Here is an 18,555-nt window from a genome sequence, read left to right on the forward strand (position 1 = left end):
CGCGTTCTCCGACTTTTACGCACGGCGAGCAGAGGCTGTGGCGGGATGTGGAGGGATGTGCGTTTGAGAAACTGTATTTTTTTTTTTTTTTTATCTCTTTTTCCCATCTGTGTTGAAATAAGCTTTCATGAGTGTGTGTGTGTCTGTGTGTGTGTGCGTGTGTGTGTGTGTGCGTGTACTTTAGTTACAGTGCGAACAGTGTTTGGGGAAATCAGCACGGTGACACCAGCATCTATTTGGATAACATCACGCGCATATTGGATAGATTACTGGATGGCTATGACAACAGGCTACGACCTGGATTTGGAGGTATGGTGATGACCGTGTCAGGCTGTAATTCACTCGATATTATTGCATCATAAATGATTGAACAGATTAGAGAATAAAGTTTGACTCCTGTAGTGATGTCTTTTATGATTTAATGCTTAATTTTCACAGTTATCTTTTTGATTTGATGCAATTATGACAAAATCACAAGCTATGAACTTAAAACTCAGTTTGATGAACAACTAAATATTCATGTCTTATTCTCCTTTGTTGTACAGATTTGACTGACTGGCTATTTTGCGCTGCTTACATCACATACATCAAGCTTTATTTTTGCACAGCTTCTTGTTCTTAAAATTATTCTAATGTCTGACCCAAAGTTGATGTTTTTTTTTTTGTATCTGTATCAAAGCAACTACTTATCCTTCTGCTGTAGGTCCAGTTACAGAGGTCAAAACTGACATCTTTGTCACCAGCTTTGGACCTGTGTCAGATGTTGAGATGGTATGTAAACCATACTGACCTGAGATCAGGATGCACAGGGCTAACTCACTGGCCGCCACACGCATGCATGTGTTTCATCACCTGTCAACAAAATTCAGTGCCAGCGTATGAAAACAAAAGAGAATATGTACAGTTCTCCTGGCATCGCTGTGCATATAGGCATCAAGTCGTGGCTCTCCCACCCTTCATTATTACAGCATTTGGGTAGGATGTCATTAGTGCAGCTTAGGATTTTAATCTGGTTGACAATCCCCCCCGCCTGAGAGGGAGCGAGAGAGAGAGAGAGAGTTGTGGCTGATGTTGGGACGGATAGGTCCGCCGCTCCTGACATGGGATAGGCTGAGCGCTGTTGTACTCTCTGCTGTTTATGTCGTGGCTTTAGGCTTTAGATTCTGCTGCCCTGCATCTAAAGCCGACTTCAACTGCCCTGTGATACGTTCCATAGAGAGGGGATGTGAGAGGCTGTTCAGGGCAGCGAGGCCATCCATTTGATCTAAAAGACTGCAGGACGGACTTCTATTGTTAACTTTGTGAAGACTTCAATGAGTTCATCACACATCAAATAGATGTTTCAAGTGTGTGTGTTAGTTTGGATTGTACCTTATTGTATTGTTTATGTTCATATCTAACAATCCCTCATCAGCTCCCTCAGAAACAAACATTTGTCAAATGTTTTGATTGTAAAATTTAAAATTAGCCGCAAACCTTTTAATTTCATGAGGCAACAATGGCGGAATAGTCCAGAAATAACAGAAAAATAAATAAAAATCACATTGCCAGAACACTATCCAGCAGGTCCAACGAAACCGTGGCTCACAAACCCATCTGCCATTCTCTCAGGGGGTAGTGGAGATAGTAGCAGCAGGAGCAGAAGCAGCACCAGCAGTAGTGGTGTAGTAGCAGGAGCATAGTAAATAAATCCCTAACCCACACTCTAACTCCCATCCAGGAGTACACCATGGACGTGTTCTTCCGTCAGACATGGATCGACGAGCGGCTGAAATTCGAGGGCCCCATCGAGATCCTGCGGCTCAACAACCTAATGGTCAGCAAGATCTGGACGCCAGACACCTTTTTCCGGAATGGCAAGAGGTCGATCTCTCACAACATGACCACCCCCAACAAGCTGTTCCGCATCATGCAGAACGGAACTATCCTCTACACCATGAGGTAAACAGTGCTGGACAGTGAGCTCCAAGCCCAGCCAAGACCGGAATAGAGCACAGACCTGGAAAGCGAATCAAGCAAACAGGCATCCAAGAATATGCACAAACATGAAAAGAAATGAGGAGTGCCATTCCAAAAACAAGATATGTGCCATCTGATACTGAGAACAGGCCGGGAAAGCAATTCAAACAAACATGACTCCAGCTCTGCTCCAAAAGGAAAAATGTAGCATGAGAAAAAAAATCCCCTGAGTTACTGATGGCCCAAAAACACATTCTTAAAATGATTATTTCAGTGGACCAACTTTACTTTATAACATTTTAGGACTTAATTCAAACGCTTCATTTGATCCACATTTGTGAGAGAAGTTCAGCTATGTTAGGAAATGTTATATTGCTGTGAAATACAACATAATCTCTCAGTCCGTCACATCACCAGTAGTCAGAACTAATCCAGTAACAGATTTGAATCGAACACTCTTCTGTGTCCTGACAGGTTAACTATAAATGCAGAGTGTCCCATGCGCCTGATGAACTTCCCGATGGACGGCCACGCCTGCCCGCTCAAGTTTGGGAGTTGTGAGTTGTTATTTTGTGTTTAAGCCTCGCTGGTCGGATCGTCTGACAGATGGTGTCACTCTCAAACGATCGCTCCGTCACTGAGCGACTGACTGACTGACTGACTGACTGACTGACGGAGTAATCTGACTGGCATACATTCAAAGACCTCTATTTGAAATGTCATATACATTATTACATTTGATGGACTGTAAAAATTAAACAAACAAAAAAAAGGCAAAGGTCAGTAAAGGTCCTCTGTCTGCGATTATGGGATCTATCAGCAGATATTTATTCAGTCCCTCATGATTTATCATGAGGTTTCCAGTATTATTCATTTATAGCACATGAAAATACAATTACAATAAAAGTGGTTGTGTTATTGTGTCCTCAGAATAAGATCCATGTATTTACAGAGCGTGCTCTCTGCCACAGTCCTGCTGTGTATCTACAGAAAACCATCGGACAAATGAAACACCTTTATATTTTGTAAAAACATGTTCTTGCTTATTATTAGAAAAAATAGAATATAGAAGGCAAACGTCAGTCACGGCCCAGAAGTTCCCTTCACTTTGATCAAACCTGATCCAAGATGAAACTCAATCACTCTGGATCACTTTACATTTTAAATCCATTGAACAATAAGTCAACTATCGGCTTCAGATTGTAATCAGTCATAGATATCAGTCATTTAAACATACCTGATTTTTTTTTTTTTTTTCCTTTGTCAACATCCAACATGTTAAAAAAAACAGCATCCAAATTTGTTGAAAATCTGTTCGGGACAGTTTATGTGATCCTGCTGACAAACCCACCGACCAACAAACAAGTGGTCACGAGTGCAAACACAAGCTGCTCTGTGGAGCTACAGAGGACTTTTTTCAAAATGTAAGATGTCTTTGTCTTAACAAAGCTCTCCATCCGTCCCCACTAGATGCTTACCCCATCAGCGAGATCGTGTACACTTGGAAGAAAGGTCCTCTGTCGTCCGTCGAGGTGCCGCAGGAATCATCCAGCCTGCTGCAGTACGACCTCATCGGTCAGACGGTGTCGAGCGAGAGGCTAAAGTCCAACACAGGTGAGTCCAGTCCAGCGTGAAGTGTGTGTTGAGATTCAAAACCTGATCCTGATTTCACAGCTCAGAGACGCATATCTGAGTGTGATCTGTGGTTTCTGCGCTTGACATGTTGTGTGGAATGTTTTTAATGAGGTTGTGTAACATCTCGTGCAGTCAGAGGTGAAACGACACCGTTTTGTTATGAGATTACTTGCTTGCAAGCAAAACATTTAAATGTGATTGCAGTTCTTCACAATTATACAACTAACTGAGCAGTAATTATCATCAGTATCACCATTTCTGCACAAAATTGCTATTTTACATTTGTGAAAAGATGTTATTATGCTGTCAGTCCTTCTCGTGAGTGCATGAGTTGCTGATTTCCACCAACAAAAATGTTAATGACTGTCGTTCACCCCGTCAGGTGAATATGTCATCATGACCGTCCACTTCCACCTGCAGAGGAAAATGGGCTTCTTCCTGATTCAGACCTACATTCCCTGCATCATGACGGTCATCCTGGCCCAAGTCTCCTTCTGGATTAATAAGGAATCAGTTCCTGCTCGGACTGTGTTTGGTAAGCACCCGTTAAATTCTCTTTACTCACATGCTGCGTGGAATTCCTGAGTGACTTTCAAGATGGTTTAAAAGAATCCAGTTAAAAAGGGACATTTATGCAAACGGAAGCAAACGGAAGAAGAACACATGCTGCTCATTCGCTTTCATGTTGGAATGGAATCATTCTTTTAATTCAGGACTGCTCTCATACGGCTGCCAGAAACTGCAACAAAATGGTCTCAAAGGGAAAGGGAGAAGCATTTTTTTTCTTTCTGTTGACATTTTGCATGATTGCAATCACTTGAAGAGGAATATAATGTGGAGAAAATGTAAATCACATCAATTCACTAAGCAGGACAAGTCGGACCTGTGATGCCTGTGATGTATCATGGTGCGGTGTTTGTTCAGTGTCTGGACTTATCAAGTTTGTGTTTTCCTCACTGAGTTTTCTGCCCTCAAAACTTTGTTTTCAATCCTCCAAAACTCAAATTGAAGATTCTCTGTCTTATCGACTCCCAGCCCACTGCTTGACCCCAGTGTGAGTGAAGCTCTACAAACTTTAAACAAACATACTTTCCTCTATCCACTGCTCTCTGATTGGATTAAACCGCACAGAGCAGCCCTAAAAATACAACCTTTCACAATAGAACAAAGACAGACACAGTCATCACAGCGTGCTCTAACCTTTCTTCATTATCTCTGTTCCTCCTCCACTGTGGTGGAGCTGCATTAATTGGGAATAAATGTCCTTTTTGAAATTGGTCATGCAAGGGCCGGGAGAGGGAGGATGTTTACTTGGCCCTCTCCAGAGCACTCACAGGTTCCGCTCGCTCACATTACATTACGCTACAGTTGCCATCAAGCTCTAGCCTCGGGAGCAGAGAGGGTGCGAGAGACTGAACAAAGACAGAGAGGAATATGAAAGACAAAAAGACAGAGACAAAGCAAAGAGGAAAAACATGGGGGAAAGCATGTGGAACTAGGAATTCCTACCCTTTTTAATTCAATTTCCCCGTACGTTAATTTTCAACGAGCTGCAGCTGAGCGGAGAGACACTGCTGGCCCTCGCAGCTTATGGTTCTGTGGTCGGCGATTGTCTTTGGAGGCGAGCCAGCACTCCAGCGAGCCTGCGCACTTCTTCGGAGAATAGATCCCAATCATTAGCGTTCGTGTGGAAGCCGAGGCCCCATGCGGAAAAGCACATCTGTGGCAACTCATTAACCCCACTCGTCCTGCTGTTTTCATTTCTCTCAATATTGGGTAAAGCATAAAAACTCAGCTCAGTCACTGAATTGGCTGTTGTTATAAAGGAGCTGTGGGTGAGCCAGGGCAAGCAGAGTACTTTAGGTTATAAAGGAAAAAAGCAAATTTCAAATATTAGAATTTATGGCAAAAGTTTATCTTCAGCTGTGATAGTTTGTTTCTCATATTAAATTGCCCTCTTATGGAGCTGCAGTGTGTACTTCCATATGCCCAACAAAGCCATTATCTGGGAACACTTCATGAATGCTGCTGATGTTGCATATAAGACAGAAAGTTTAAAATGAGGAAGCAGAGAGCAGAAGACAGATTGCTACATGCTCCACTCTGAGACTGCATTAAGTCATCGTATGTAGTGCGCTGGATTGTCAACAACCTCTCTAAGAGCTGAAAGTCCCTTGAGCACAAGTCTCACAGACTTAATTGAGTGTGGCCTAATTTGTACCTTGCTTTTTTCCCTATAAAAGCACATAAATGCCCCAAGCATTTCATTTCTATCCTGTCTTTATTCTTCGCCCCCCTCCCTCCTACACTCTTTCTTTCTTTCCCTTGCCTCTCCCTCCTACCCTGACAGGCTTTCTTCCTGTGTCCCTCCTCCCCTCGCAATCATTTAACTTGTGCTCGGGCTCGAGACAGCCAGCGCTCGGTTGTGTTTGAGAGTTGCTGGCATTCACCACTGAGGTGGTGTGCAGAATGCTTTGAGACACTATTAGGTGCATTAAATCCCCCATAAGTTCCTCGGCTGCTAATGAAATGTGCACGACTACAGCGTGCGTTTGGTAAAAGCATGGACAGCAGTGTTCAATGGCCCCTTTTCCCTGCTTGCTTTAGCTTGATGAAAGTGAATTAGATATGTACTTTGTTAATGGGCCATTAAGAGAGATGTTCATTGTCAGCATCTTTCTCTGACTTAATAAGGACGGAATCTGGGCGAGACAGTGGAAAATCCTTTTATAGTCAATACGAGGTGTTTTTCTTTCAGCTAAAATTGAACTTCATATCTATTTTTTGGCATGTCTTGATAGTTTGACATTTCAAAAAGTGCCTCTAAAATACACCTGCCATGGACCTTTTGTGTGGTCCAAACAATACACGACCTATCGTGTATCCAAGAGGGTTTCTGAATGCCCTCAGATCTATACTTGGGTTTTTCTTCCGTGTCTCGGAGGCTGTACTCAAAGGGATCCTTGTAGTCGTAGCTTCAAACTGCAGCCAGAGCCAGAAGTATAGAGGAACTTTTGATGGACTTCTCTAAGATTTAAAAGCCGAGTGAAGTCTCACTTCAGCTGAGAAAAATATCAAAAGCCATTTCACTCTCCCGCCTATCCATTGACACCTGCCGCACATTTCTGTCTTTTATTGTCATCTCTCCACCCGTCCATTATTCCCTCTGTTAATCTCTTTTATCATCCCACCCGAGGCTCATGTTGTGAGATGCTTATGAACATATGAACAATTATTAGCAAATGCTTTGGTGCTCATGTCCGGTGGTCTCACTGGACAGCTTTCTCAAGACTGTTTATGGACATTTGGTCCCTTTTCTAGGCGTGCCAGTGCGGGGGCACGGGTTAGTCAGTTTATGGACAGATTAGCATCCGCTGAAGTGACTTTTTGGCAAACCTCACACGCTGAAATGCCAAATGGCCTGACATTCTTGTTATATGCCACCAAACAGAGTTTCTGTTTTGTGTTAAACATATTCCATGGCGAATCAATTGTGTGCATGTCATGATTTATTGGCGTTTTCTTTAAATACCTGCCATGTTATACTGTTGTCAGGTCAAGTTTTCATTTATAAAGCTGTTACAGTCTGTACGTCACCCTCCGTCTGTAGGCCCTTGACTCTGAAACTTTCCCACAAAAACCTTTTAACAGGAAAGAAAAAGAAGAAACCTCCAGAAAGCAACACTGTGCACACGCTCATACTCGTGTTGATTTATGTGTCACTTTAATGACAATGGACACATTTTGGCACCCTCCCATCCAAGTGATTAATAAGTGATTATACAATGTTTTGATCAGTTTCCATAGTGTGTTAATAATAAGCATGTTATAGACCCACCAATCCACACCAGGACACAGGAGTTTAAAGGTGCAGTACGAGCAGGTGGCTGGGCGGTTAATCAGTAGTTAAAGAAGCAGTTATTTTAAGTGTAACCATGATGTGTATCTAAACCTAAACAAGTTGGTGCGATTATTCCCCACCGAGGAGTTTATGTTTCACACATGACGGTTTGTTTGTTGGTCAGTTGATAGTGAGCAGGTTTACACAAACACTACTGAATGGATTTCCATGAAACCTTGATGGAGGACGGGTCTCGGCACAGAACAGAAGCCTGATCCAGGAATTTTGACTCACTTTTGGCCATATTTTGTAACTCAGGCAAAATTGCATTGAACCAGATGAAACATATCAGGAGTATTTCTGTGGCTGGTATCTGTGAGTGAGTACAATAATATCCAAAGACTTTGTCGGCTACACCATGTTGTAAGTGGTGCTTGTTCCATTTTTCTGCATCACTTCATATCATTGCCTTTCAGTACCTGCAGGAGCACAGAACAGTCAAAACTCAAATTCTGTCCATTTAAAAAGAAAAATATCATTATAATCTACTCCATAAGCAACACCATGCACTGTGCATCTTCTGCACTTTTATCCATAAACCGAGTCTTCAGAAAATCTAAATGGATTACACCAATATTTTTAGAAAATAAACTCACCTCAGCTTTGATATATTTCGAACCTTTGGGTCGGTGGTTCTGTACATGCTCTGCCCTCACTAGGACCGAGCTTTGAATCATCTCTCTTGCTCCTGGTCTAATAGATACTGACACGAGTGCTTCGACTGGGTCCGTCTCTGCAGAGCTGAAATGATCGAATGATATTTGCCACTTCGTAGATTTTGAGTGTGAAAGTGATCATTTACAATGAGATGCTACAGTTTACTTAAATTATAAAGACCTGAAAGATTTGATGCATTGATATGAAGCAGAGACACTCTGGCAGGTTTAATGTCAGTTATTCATCTTGAAGTTATTTTCTCTTGTAGTGTGACATTACAGTTCTCTTTGTATGTGTGTGGGTTTGTGTGTTTGCTGATCTAATAATCAAGCTTTTCCATTGTTATTCATTGTCAAACATTCGCAGGTAGGGATCTGTATGACAGAATCAGAGACATTCACACACGTCATACGAACCTGGAATGTTATTAGTCACTAATTAACATCTTTTATCAGAGTGATGTTATGTCGTGTTTTTTTGGCTGACAGCAGATTAGCAGAGTGACATCTGCTTGTCTCGTCTGCCTCGCGCAGATTAAACCAAACGAAACAGAGCCGGTCAGCAGCCTCTGGTCAAGGCAGACATTTTGACTTGTTGAAGCAGGAACCAGTGTGACCAGTGACGTTAACAATGGCTCCATTTTATTAAGTGTCCCAGTAAGCCATGCGAGTGAGTGAGCATGCACAATACCGGAGCCCTGGAACCAGCCCACTTAATGGAATTCAGCCATTGTTGAGGGTTGGGCGATAAGGAAAGTCTGTGCAATTTTTGGGGCAATTTTTGATTTTTCGTTTCTGTCATTTTTGGCTTTACTGGTTTGTCTCTGAAGAGTCAGTGAGAACCTCTGCTCAGTGACAGACTTGTTAAGCGAGTAAACACAGCAGCACACAGGGCAGCAACAGCAGAGCGAGGCAGCGAGGACACCCACTCCGATATCACCAGCAATCACCGGTTGTTCAGCTGTGGGGAGAAATGTTAGGCTAAGCTTTCTGCATCCTGTTGCAGCTTCATATGTGAGGCAGAGACACCTGAGTGGTATCGATCACATCACAACTATCTGCAATGAAGAACCTGGTATATTTCACAAAATATCTTCCGTGAAGTTTAAACTCACTCATATTTCCACCAGCCTATCAGTATGAGCAGCATGTTCCTGACGTCTGTCTCCTTCCTGTACACAGGGATCACCACCGTCCTGACCATGACCACGCTCAGCATCAGTGCCCGCCACTCCCTCCCCAAAGTTTCTTACGCCACAGCAATGGATTGGTTCATCGCCGTTTGCTTTGCCTTCGTCTTCTCCGCCCTGATCGAGTTTGCAGCGGTCAACTACTTCTCCACCCTGCAGGCCAATCGGGAGCTGCGGAAGGCGGCCGCCATGAAGGCGGCGGCTCAGGAGGCAGCGGCTGCAGCTGCAGCTCCGCCTGCAGCCGCTGGGAACGATGGAGAGGTTTCCTCAGTAAGTCTGCCCTCTTCTCTCCCCTGTGCTCGTGTTTGCATGCATTGACAAATGTGTTCTGACTCAAGTTTTAACCTCCCAACGACGGCAGACACACAATCGCTTTCTACTCGTCTCATAAGTCGCATGCAGTGGAGGGATGATTGCTGTTGTGTACAGATACAGACCTTACAAAATGCACTCAGAGGCTGTGAATAAATGGTGATCAGAGTGGATGCTGCACTCACAGGAAACGCAAAAGGCTACACTTGGCCTCATTAGATGCCTCTACATCTCTTCATCAAACCACTTCACTGCCGTGTGCTTCTGTCTTTTTCTCCTCACAAATCTAAACCGAGCTGCTAAATAACAAAACTCTTCAAAAAGCTTTCAGCTCCACTTTCTGAGCGATGCTGAAGAACGTCGTTCACCTTTACTGAACTTTGTACTTATAAGGAATAAAATGCATTTTGTCTATGTGATGTATGAGAACAACTTACTGATGTAACATCTCTGAATTAGAGAAGGAACATCGATTGTATTTTTTGTCACCGTCTGTCCGTACATTAAGAGTCAGTGAGGCGAGTGGCTGTTTGGTATCAGCTGCACATTTACATCTCAACATTAGTTACTTCCAACAAATGAACAGAGTGGAACAGTCCTTTATGTGGATCAGTCACATCTGGCTGGTTTGAAGCTAAACTACATTTATGTGAAATTGCTCCATGATGGGTCATGTTTCAAAGATGTTAACGTATCAGCTGTTTGCAGTGTAACCATGGTTATACAGAGAGATCCATATCATTTATTATTCATTCTCTTTTCACTGAGTTGTGTCTCTGAGAAGATGAATGATGGATTTTAAGCATTTTAGATCATATGGGAAGCAAATAAGAGAGAATACTGCCGGTCCAGCCTGCAGTCCTGAGGCTGGGAACCATTCAGGGGACGTGTACATGTGATTGTGTCCTCGTGTCTTCTATGTTCCTGGTTTGTCTTGATCAGTTCTAGTCTCTTGCTAAGCTTGCATTTATTTCCTGTCTTCTTTTATTTGTTTCCATTCTTTTCATTTTGCCTTTTATGACTATTTTAATGTCAATGTTTTAGCCTTTTTCATTTTCAAGAGCTTTATTGGCTCGTGAGTAAATAGTGAATAAAGGTTAAAAAAAAAAGCACAGATAATTAAAAAAAAAAAAAAGTAAAGAAAAGAACCGTGAACTTTAAAGTACAATCATTTCATAGCTTGTGTGGTAAACTTGTAGTTTGACTGTACAAATATGTCCAAAGCGCTGTCTGTTGTTGACACAGTAACTATTAGTTATGTTGACAGATTTTGACAGGTTTCTTATCATACAGCCCAGGTCAAGTCTGACCAAGCTGTGTTTCTCTGACCTTTGTCAAGACTTAGCTTCCCTTCAGGTAGTGAGACATTCTGCTGGTTGAATATCGCTGTGGACGGATTTATAGTCGGTCAGTTTGCTGCATGATTTTCTGTGTTTCATCCTTTGTGTGCTGGACTCTTGATCAAGGCGTTTTAATATATGAGACCTGTCTGTTCACTTTGTTTGGTTCAGGTTTAGTTTGAACCAAACCACATTAAACACGTATTTGAAAGACTAACTCGTCGTCGTGCAATGACGGTCCTGGAGAAACGTTAATTATGTTGTTCAGAGAGCGATCCCAGCTGGGTGATATCGGGTTGTGCTGCTGGTCAGTGTGTCAGCTGGTTCTACTGTTCATCCATACTGAACAGAACACACAGAGAGCGTCGTATGAAATTGTGTTTGGTTCTGCTTTGCTTCCATTCTTTCACCACCAATGTGTCATTTTTGCTACTTTCAGCTTGCTGATGGTCTGCCTACAGAATCTCTCTCCCATCTCCTCAAGTACACACACACACACACACACACACACACACACACACACACACACACACACACACACACACACACACACACACACACACACAAATGCACTAAAAGGTAACATTATCCCTGATTTAGTGCTTCTTCTCTGGACCCCCGCTGTGCTCTTCATGTGAGCCTTCTATTCTCTGCTGCCACACAGTCTCTGCCTCCCTCTCAGGCACAAACACACATCTCTTGACCGTTCCTGCTTTCGCTCTCTGAATCTCAGTGCTGCATGTCCACATGTACACACTGACACACCACAATCTCCACTTTATCCACGCTTGTCCACACAGTCCCACACAAGGACACTCGTCCACACATAATCTGCAGCACACACTCAAACACACACACACACACACACACACACACACACACACACACACACACACACACACACACACACACACACACAGGCTCGTGCACAGTAGATGCATACATGTAATCTCCAGCATCTATACAGTTCACTCATCTATACAATGTCTTACTCATCCATCCATCTACTGTACATCTATCATCCATCCATCCATCCCTCTCGCCCAGTCCTCTACTCTGCCCCGTAACTATGTGATAACTGCAGAGAGTGACGCGAGGAGACAGGCGGTGGCTCTGTGAACGATGTTGCTGCAGATTATGTAAGAGCCATAGATTAAGGGAAAATCCAGCAGATCACTGCGGGCTCACAAGAAGGGGGGCAACCACCACAATGAAGCGGAGAGGGGGCTGAGAAGGCTGGCTCAGTCCATTTCTATGGAGCAGAGATGGAGAGATGGCTGTGAAGGGCCAGCGTGGTTTTATTGTGTGTGTGTGTGTGTGTGTGTGTGTGTGTGTGTGTGTGTGTGTGTGTGTGTGTGTGTGTGTGTGTGCGTGAGTGAGAGTTACACTGAGAGAAAGAGAGAGTGGGAGGGATGCATCATGGAAAATGACTGCTTTCAACAAATATGTAGGAGGGAAGACTCTTCATTACACTGAGGAAGGGAAAGAAAAAAAACAATGGTGTATCATTGGGAATAGAAATAGCCAGCTAGCAGTCACGATTTAAAACACTACGACCTGTTATGACTGTCAGGTAACAGGAAGCACAACAACCGTAGATAAATGGTGCGTTTAATGAATCAGATGTACGACTGTAAACACAAAGGGGAAGGGGTGTTTATCGGTGTGTGTAGAGGGTGCTGCATGCATCGTCAGTGGCGTGTGTGAGTGGGTGGTGCAGTATGTGGTGCAGGAAATTAACAGAAAATAAAACAGTCGTGGGAGGAGAAATAAAGGGAGAGAGTGAGAGAGAGAGAGACAAAGAAGGGACCTTTATTTATAGGCCGGCCACAGGTGCCGGAGCCCACAGGGCCGGTGGTCACTGGCTGGGTGGAGGGACATTCTGACTGGATGAGCTCAGGACAGTGTTGGACTATCTGCGCAGCTACCATGTGTTTCTTTCTTGTTTACATCTCGTCCATCCGGCCTACGACTACCAGCGTTACAACAGGTCGGTGTGACAGTGTGGAGCAGACGTCACACACCTGATCATTGAGATACATCCCAGTTCAGCACTGGCTCTGTTTGCCTCCTTCTTCTTTGTGTGTTCTGGCTCGAGTCGCTTCACATTTGTATCACTGACTTCTGCAATCAGCAAAACAGCGTGCTCATGCTATAGGCAACATGTTCTCATCTGAGTGCTTGAGGGCATTTTTACTTTCTATACATATGAAAAAATCTTTGAATTATGTCTATAACAGTATTTTATGTGAAGGCTATGTTCATGTTGTTGTGAGCAGCCTCATTCAAACCTTTCAGAATTATCATCATTAATATTATAACTCATGCTTGTGTCAGTTTTCATACAATAAAACACCATTTTTCTGCTGCTGATCAGGGTTAAGGACACTAACTGATTCATTATATTATGAGAAATAATGAGCAGTGATGACATGAATGTGAGATGAATGTCAGTAATTACTGAAAAATAAATCATGAAATGGTTGTTATTCTTTCATGACCGTGAAAGAAATATTGGAATTAGCACTGCACAGAAATCGTGTTTTAAAAATTTATAAAACATTAAGCTGAAAAATAAAGGTGACACTAGTGAGCACCGTTCATTTACAGTTGATTGAGTTAACTGTTAATAGTTGCAAACATTTTGAAAAGCATTTCATTATCTATTGAAATGCAACATCTATTGCATGTCTGTCCGTCCTGGAAGATGGATCCCTCCTTTGTGGCTCTTCCTGAGGCTTCTTCAATCATTTTTTTTGTTGCCCTGTTAAATAGGTTTTTTTTCCATCAACACGGCAAGTTTTTCCTCACTGGAGTTGAGTGTCTAAGGACAGAGGATGTCGATCACTATACAGATTGTAGAGCCCATTGAGGCAATGTGATTGTGATTTTGGGCTGTATAAATAAAACTGATTTGATTTGATTATTTGTTAACAGTGAAATCGGTTAAATTCATTTTCCATGTATTGATAGTGGTTATTATGAAGTCATCCGGCAGCAGAGAATGATGCTAAACAGCTGAGAGGCTCGCTCAGTGGACATGCTGGACTTGAATGTTGGTTTCGCCCTCAGCAACAATGAAGACATTTGGGAAATGTTTTGACTTTTCCCCGGAGCTTTGCGAGAGGAGCTCTCTGTGACTGAATCACTCATCGCGTTCACAAATGGGGCTGAGTTGTTATTAGCGTTTTCTGAAAGCTTTATCACTTTTCTTCATATTTCCCTCTCAGAGTCACACAGCAGGCCAGTGGCTAATATTCTACCAGACTACAAGTAAGAGTGTGGGCCTGAAGAGGTGGGAGAGATGAGCTGTCAGAATCACAAGTCAGACAGTCCAGATTCCTGTTCGTCACGTCAGGTCTAATCAATTTTATTTATAGAGCCTAAAAGTAACAAAGGCTCAGGGGGAACCCTCTGCCCTCATACCCTCCACTCGAGGAAAAGCTTTCAACAGAGGTGAAAAGAGAGGAACAAACCTCCGACAGAGGACCACTGGGGATTGAGACGTGGCCATTAGGCACCTCAGAGGATGATGCACTGCCATCAAATATAAAATAAAAAAATGACCTTTTATGTCCAGCAGGTGATCAGCTCATCTTTGTTTTAGCCTGTCAGCTTAATTTCACCTCTTCACTGGTTCACCATGTTTTCTTGAACTCCTGTATTGTGCACTCGCACAGTCGTCAGGATGAAATGTTCACTTAATGCTTCTGCAAATCAAATGTGCTCACACTTGTGTGAATCATAGGCTCTTATCATAATGACATTTCTACAAAACATGTCGTACCACGTTCACATTACATATTTATGAGCTGACTTTCATATAAGGACGTTGAGCAAACGGGGCGGAGTTACAGGAGAGGAGGTTACCAAGCCAGTGACCACAGCTCAGGACTGTGTTTCAACATTTCAAAAAACATGTTTGACAGGAAGTCACACATCTTCAGCCATGTTTGAGGAGAGAAAAAGCTTGGGACAATTTCAAATCATGACTGTGGTGAAGAAAACATTTGGATATTTCTAATCTCCAGCCTGGTAACAAACAAACGTCAGGACGTCTCACACAGGATATTTTAAGCAAAACCATGATCTTTTCCTTACCAAACCCAGGAGGCTGGTTTGCATGGAAACCAAACCTGAGCGTAAGCACCATGCTGTCACAAGGTAAAACTGAAAATTTAAGACATGTAATAACAAGATAATATAATCTGTGTATTTTGGATTTTTACTCTCAAATCATATACATTTTTTAATAAGAAGAAGAGCTGTCATCACTGGTAAATATAGGACTGCCATGCTTCATATGCATTAATATAGAAAGTACATTTACGTGCATAATAACCGCCCACAAGTGTATTTACACCCACTCAACACCCACATAAATAAACCTCCATGTGATCGCTGCCATAGAGTGTAACCTTATTTCACACACACACCTACACATACACTATGGAACACACTTAAATGTAGCTCCCACCTGCCCCTACACACGAGTACCCATGCCCAAAGATATCCATATATCCATCAGTCAGCGCTCATCCTCCCTGTGTGGAAGTGTGCCTGCTGAAATCTAGAGCAGTAGCTGAAGAGAGGAGGAGCTGATCCCTCTGGGATTTGACCGGGAAGAAGCCAAGCAAGCCTTTTGTCATTATCAGATATAGCTTGTGTATCGGCTCAGCAGCATCAACGTACAGTACACCGCACACACACTCCTCTCAGGCCACACACACAAACATCTACACACACAATGATCTTTTACCTTAAAAGGAAGCATTACAGTGATAGGTAGCTGAATTCACATCTGGTGTTGTTTCAGTTTTGGATACCGGCTATTTCTGACCAATAGAACTTGAAGAGTAATTTCCTGTTTGGGCAAAGCTAACCAATCACAAATTAACCTTGAGCAGTGACTCAGCAGGAGGGAGCACACCTGATTTACAGGTAGAGGCACATGATGTAATGAGTGATGAATGAGCTTAACCTCAGGATGACCTGCTGTCAGATGACCTGGACCCTCTCTCTCCTCCCCACATGTCATGTTGCTATCTGGTTTTCCTGATCTGGTGTTTCTGATCCCCTCTTCCTCTACCACATCAACCTTTCACAGAACCTGGTTCTGTTCTCACCCTACTCTTTTAATGTTGGTTGCAGCCCTGAACAAAATGACTCACATGAATGAAACCTGAAGAGAATCGAGTTGAGTTTTATACTTTTTTTATTATCATAGTGCAGCATCCTTCTTCCTTCCTTCCTTTTTCCTTCTTTTTCTTTTCCTCTCTCCCAGTCTCTTTGCCACACTTTATACTTAACAACAATCAGTATCATACCAGAGTAAAGGATCATCTTGTGCTTTAGGGATACCGTCGATTACAGCTTTATGGTTTAGTCACAGCATCAATCGAATTCTGTAGGATGGTGTGACGTCAGGAGCATGACCACGGGAACGTCTAACGGAGACAAAAGCAGAAACCTCTGATTATGAGTCTGTATCTGTAGGCCTTCAGTCAAGAGAAAGAAAAATTCACTCCATTAAACTGCTTGTCTCCGTTAGACGTTCCCGTGGTCATGCTCCTGACGTCACACCATCCTACAGAATTCGATTGATGCTGTGACTCACTTCAGTCACATCCACAGTGTTGAATCGAGACAGAGTGCAATGCGTCATGCCCTAAAAATCACGTCCACTCGAGGGGAAACAATCGGTGCCAGAATGTGCAATGAAGAGCTGAAACGCTAACCAAATGCCAACAGCTAACGAAAATGTTACAAATCAACCTGTCAAAGGATTATTGTACCCTGAGTTTACCAGAGAGGAACAAGTGGCTACTACATGACTTTCATTGCAAAGCTGGTCAGTTAGTTCTTTTAGTTAGTTTGCTCTGGACTCAATGTGGCTCCTGCATGTTTGGTTGAAGCCACCTAGTGGCGATTAATAGAACATAAGACAGGTTAGTGGTCACAGTACCAGTGTGGCAGCTGTGTGAGGATGTTTGACTGATCCTGTTCCATCCATCCATCTGTGACTTGTTACATGATTTGTCGGTAAGCAGATTTGGTCATTGTAGCATATTAATGTAGAAAACTACATATTTCAAGAGTGTATGGTGAGTTGTTTTTTTTTCATCAGTTGTTGATGTATAAGGTTGCTCACTGACATATGTTAACTAATATCCTATGCTAATTTTCATATTCATCTGTTAGAAAACCTTTCTTTACTATGGGACATTGTACTCAACTTATAACACTACAATACCTTCATATCTGTAATTTGAGCATGTAATTTTGTGTCATTTTACAGTCTAAGCAAAAATATCTGCTCACGTAAACTTTAAAACCAGAATCCCAGTTCCTGGAGTTTTTTAAATAGATGTTTGATAGCTAGGCACAGGCATCACTGACCAGAACAATACAAAGTTACTTACTTTGTTTGTTGTATAAGGAGACATTCTGAGTTACAGGATCCTACAGATTTTCAGTTCTTCTTGTTGATGCCTCATGTCCTATTGCTTGCTATGTGAGCAATAATTATATTAGTAATATTTGCTCAACAAAGTCACCAACCCAGATCTTCATGACTGAGCCAACCGTTCTGTAAGAACAAGGATTGTCATCGTGTTTCCGTGGAAGATTGTTGCTCAGGTTGCGTGACCCATAATTGTGAGTGTGTCCCTCCACATTCTGTTGTTTTGTGGCAGACGGGTCTGACAAGGTGGCACCTTCATGCAATACAAAATGAGTGGGGAGTGACAGGTTTATCTATGGTCACGAGTGTTACATGTCTGCAGTATAATTCAGTCCTTTAACAAACATTTTGTACATGCACAGTTTGGTGAAGCCTTTGCATCTGTAACTGAGTTAAGTTTTTGATCAGGGATCAATCTAGTCATATTTTGGGATTGGACACCGAGCATTTTTGGATGACTTCTCCTCAGCCAGAGGATTGTAACAGTTTCTCGACCTTTAGAGGAGCATGTAATCCTGTAGCCTCACAAATCCAGCCCAAATCTCACAAGTACAGTTTTTGCTGCAAGACTATAAAAAAAGACTGAAAATAAAAACATCCTCTGTGAACTAAATACAGCCAGAAGCTGCACAGTCAGTGAACTGTGGGGAGTTTACTTCCTAAAACATGAGAGTAACTATTCAAACTCTGCGCTGCAGTGAACACTGACATCATTCAGTAGGAGTTGTTTCACGATCACACACTCATGTCTGTGAAATATTTAAAATTGGTCCTTAAAAATTGTTATTTTTGTGATATTGGTTATTTAAATTAAATCAACGGTTGATAATGTAAAACAAACAGGGAGACATTGTTTGTCTTTGATACCAAACAGAGGCTACTTTGAATTATTATGGAAGTAACCGTCCTGATAATGGTTACTTCCATAACAATTCACAGCAGCCTCTGTTTGGTATCGAGACGACCCGGATGCATCCAGAATCGACTGGTCCATATGGTACTTTATGTTGATACGTGAATGTGTACCGCCTGTCTCTCTCAGCATCTCTCTCTGACTCTACTTCAAGCAACAAGGTGTTCCTTGACCCATTTCCCAGAT

At 42.5% G+C, this 18,555-nt stretch overlaps 1 protein-coding gene across 1 annotated transcript in view; it reads left to right on the forward strand.

Annotated features, from left to right (window-relative positions):
- The window catches only part of gabra6b (gamma-aminobutyric acid type A receptor subunit alpha6b), a 29,088-nt gene that overhangs the window by 420 nt on the left and 10,113 nt on the right, over window positions 1-18,555 (forward strand). Inside the window, exons 2-8 of the mRNA XM_037120570.1 lie at window positions 185-309; window positions 704-771; window positions 1,721-1,941; window positions 2,434-2,516; window positions 3,430-3,573; window positions 3,977-4,129; window positions 9,334-9,611. Of these exons, the coding sequence (XP_036976465.1) occupies window positions 185-309; window positions 704-771; window positions 1,721-1,941; window positions 2,434-2,516; window positions 3,430-3,573; window positions 3,977-4,129; window positions 9,334-9,611 (1,072 nt within the window). The remainder of the gene's footprint in view (window positions 1-184; window positions 310-703; window positions 772-1,720; window positions 1,942-2,433; window positions 2,517-3,429; window positions 3,574-3,976; window positions 4,130-9,333; window positions 9,612-18,555) is intronic.

Source organism: Acanthopagrus latus, chromosome 13 (assembly GCF_904848185.1).
Source record: "Acanthopagrus latus isolate v.2019 chromosome 13, fAcaLat1.1, whole genome shotgun sequence".
NCBI lineage: Eukaryota > Metazoa > Chordata > Actinopteri > Spariformes > Sparidae > Acanthopagrus > Acanthopagrus latus.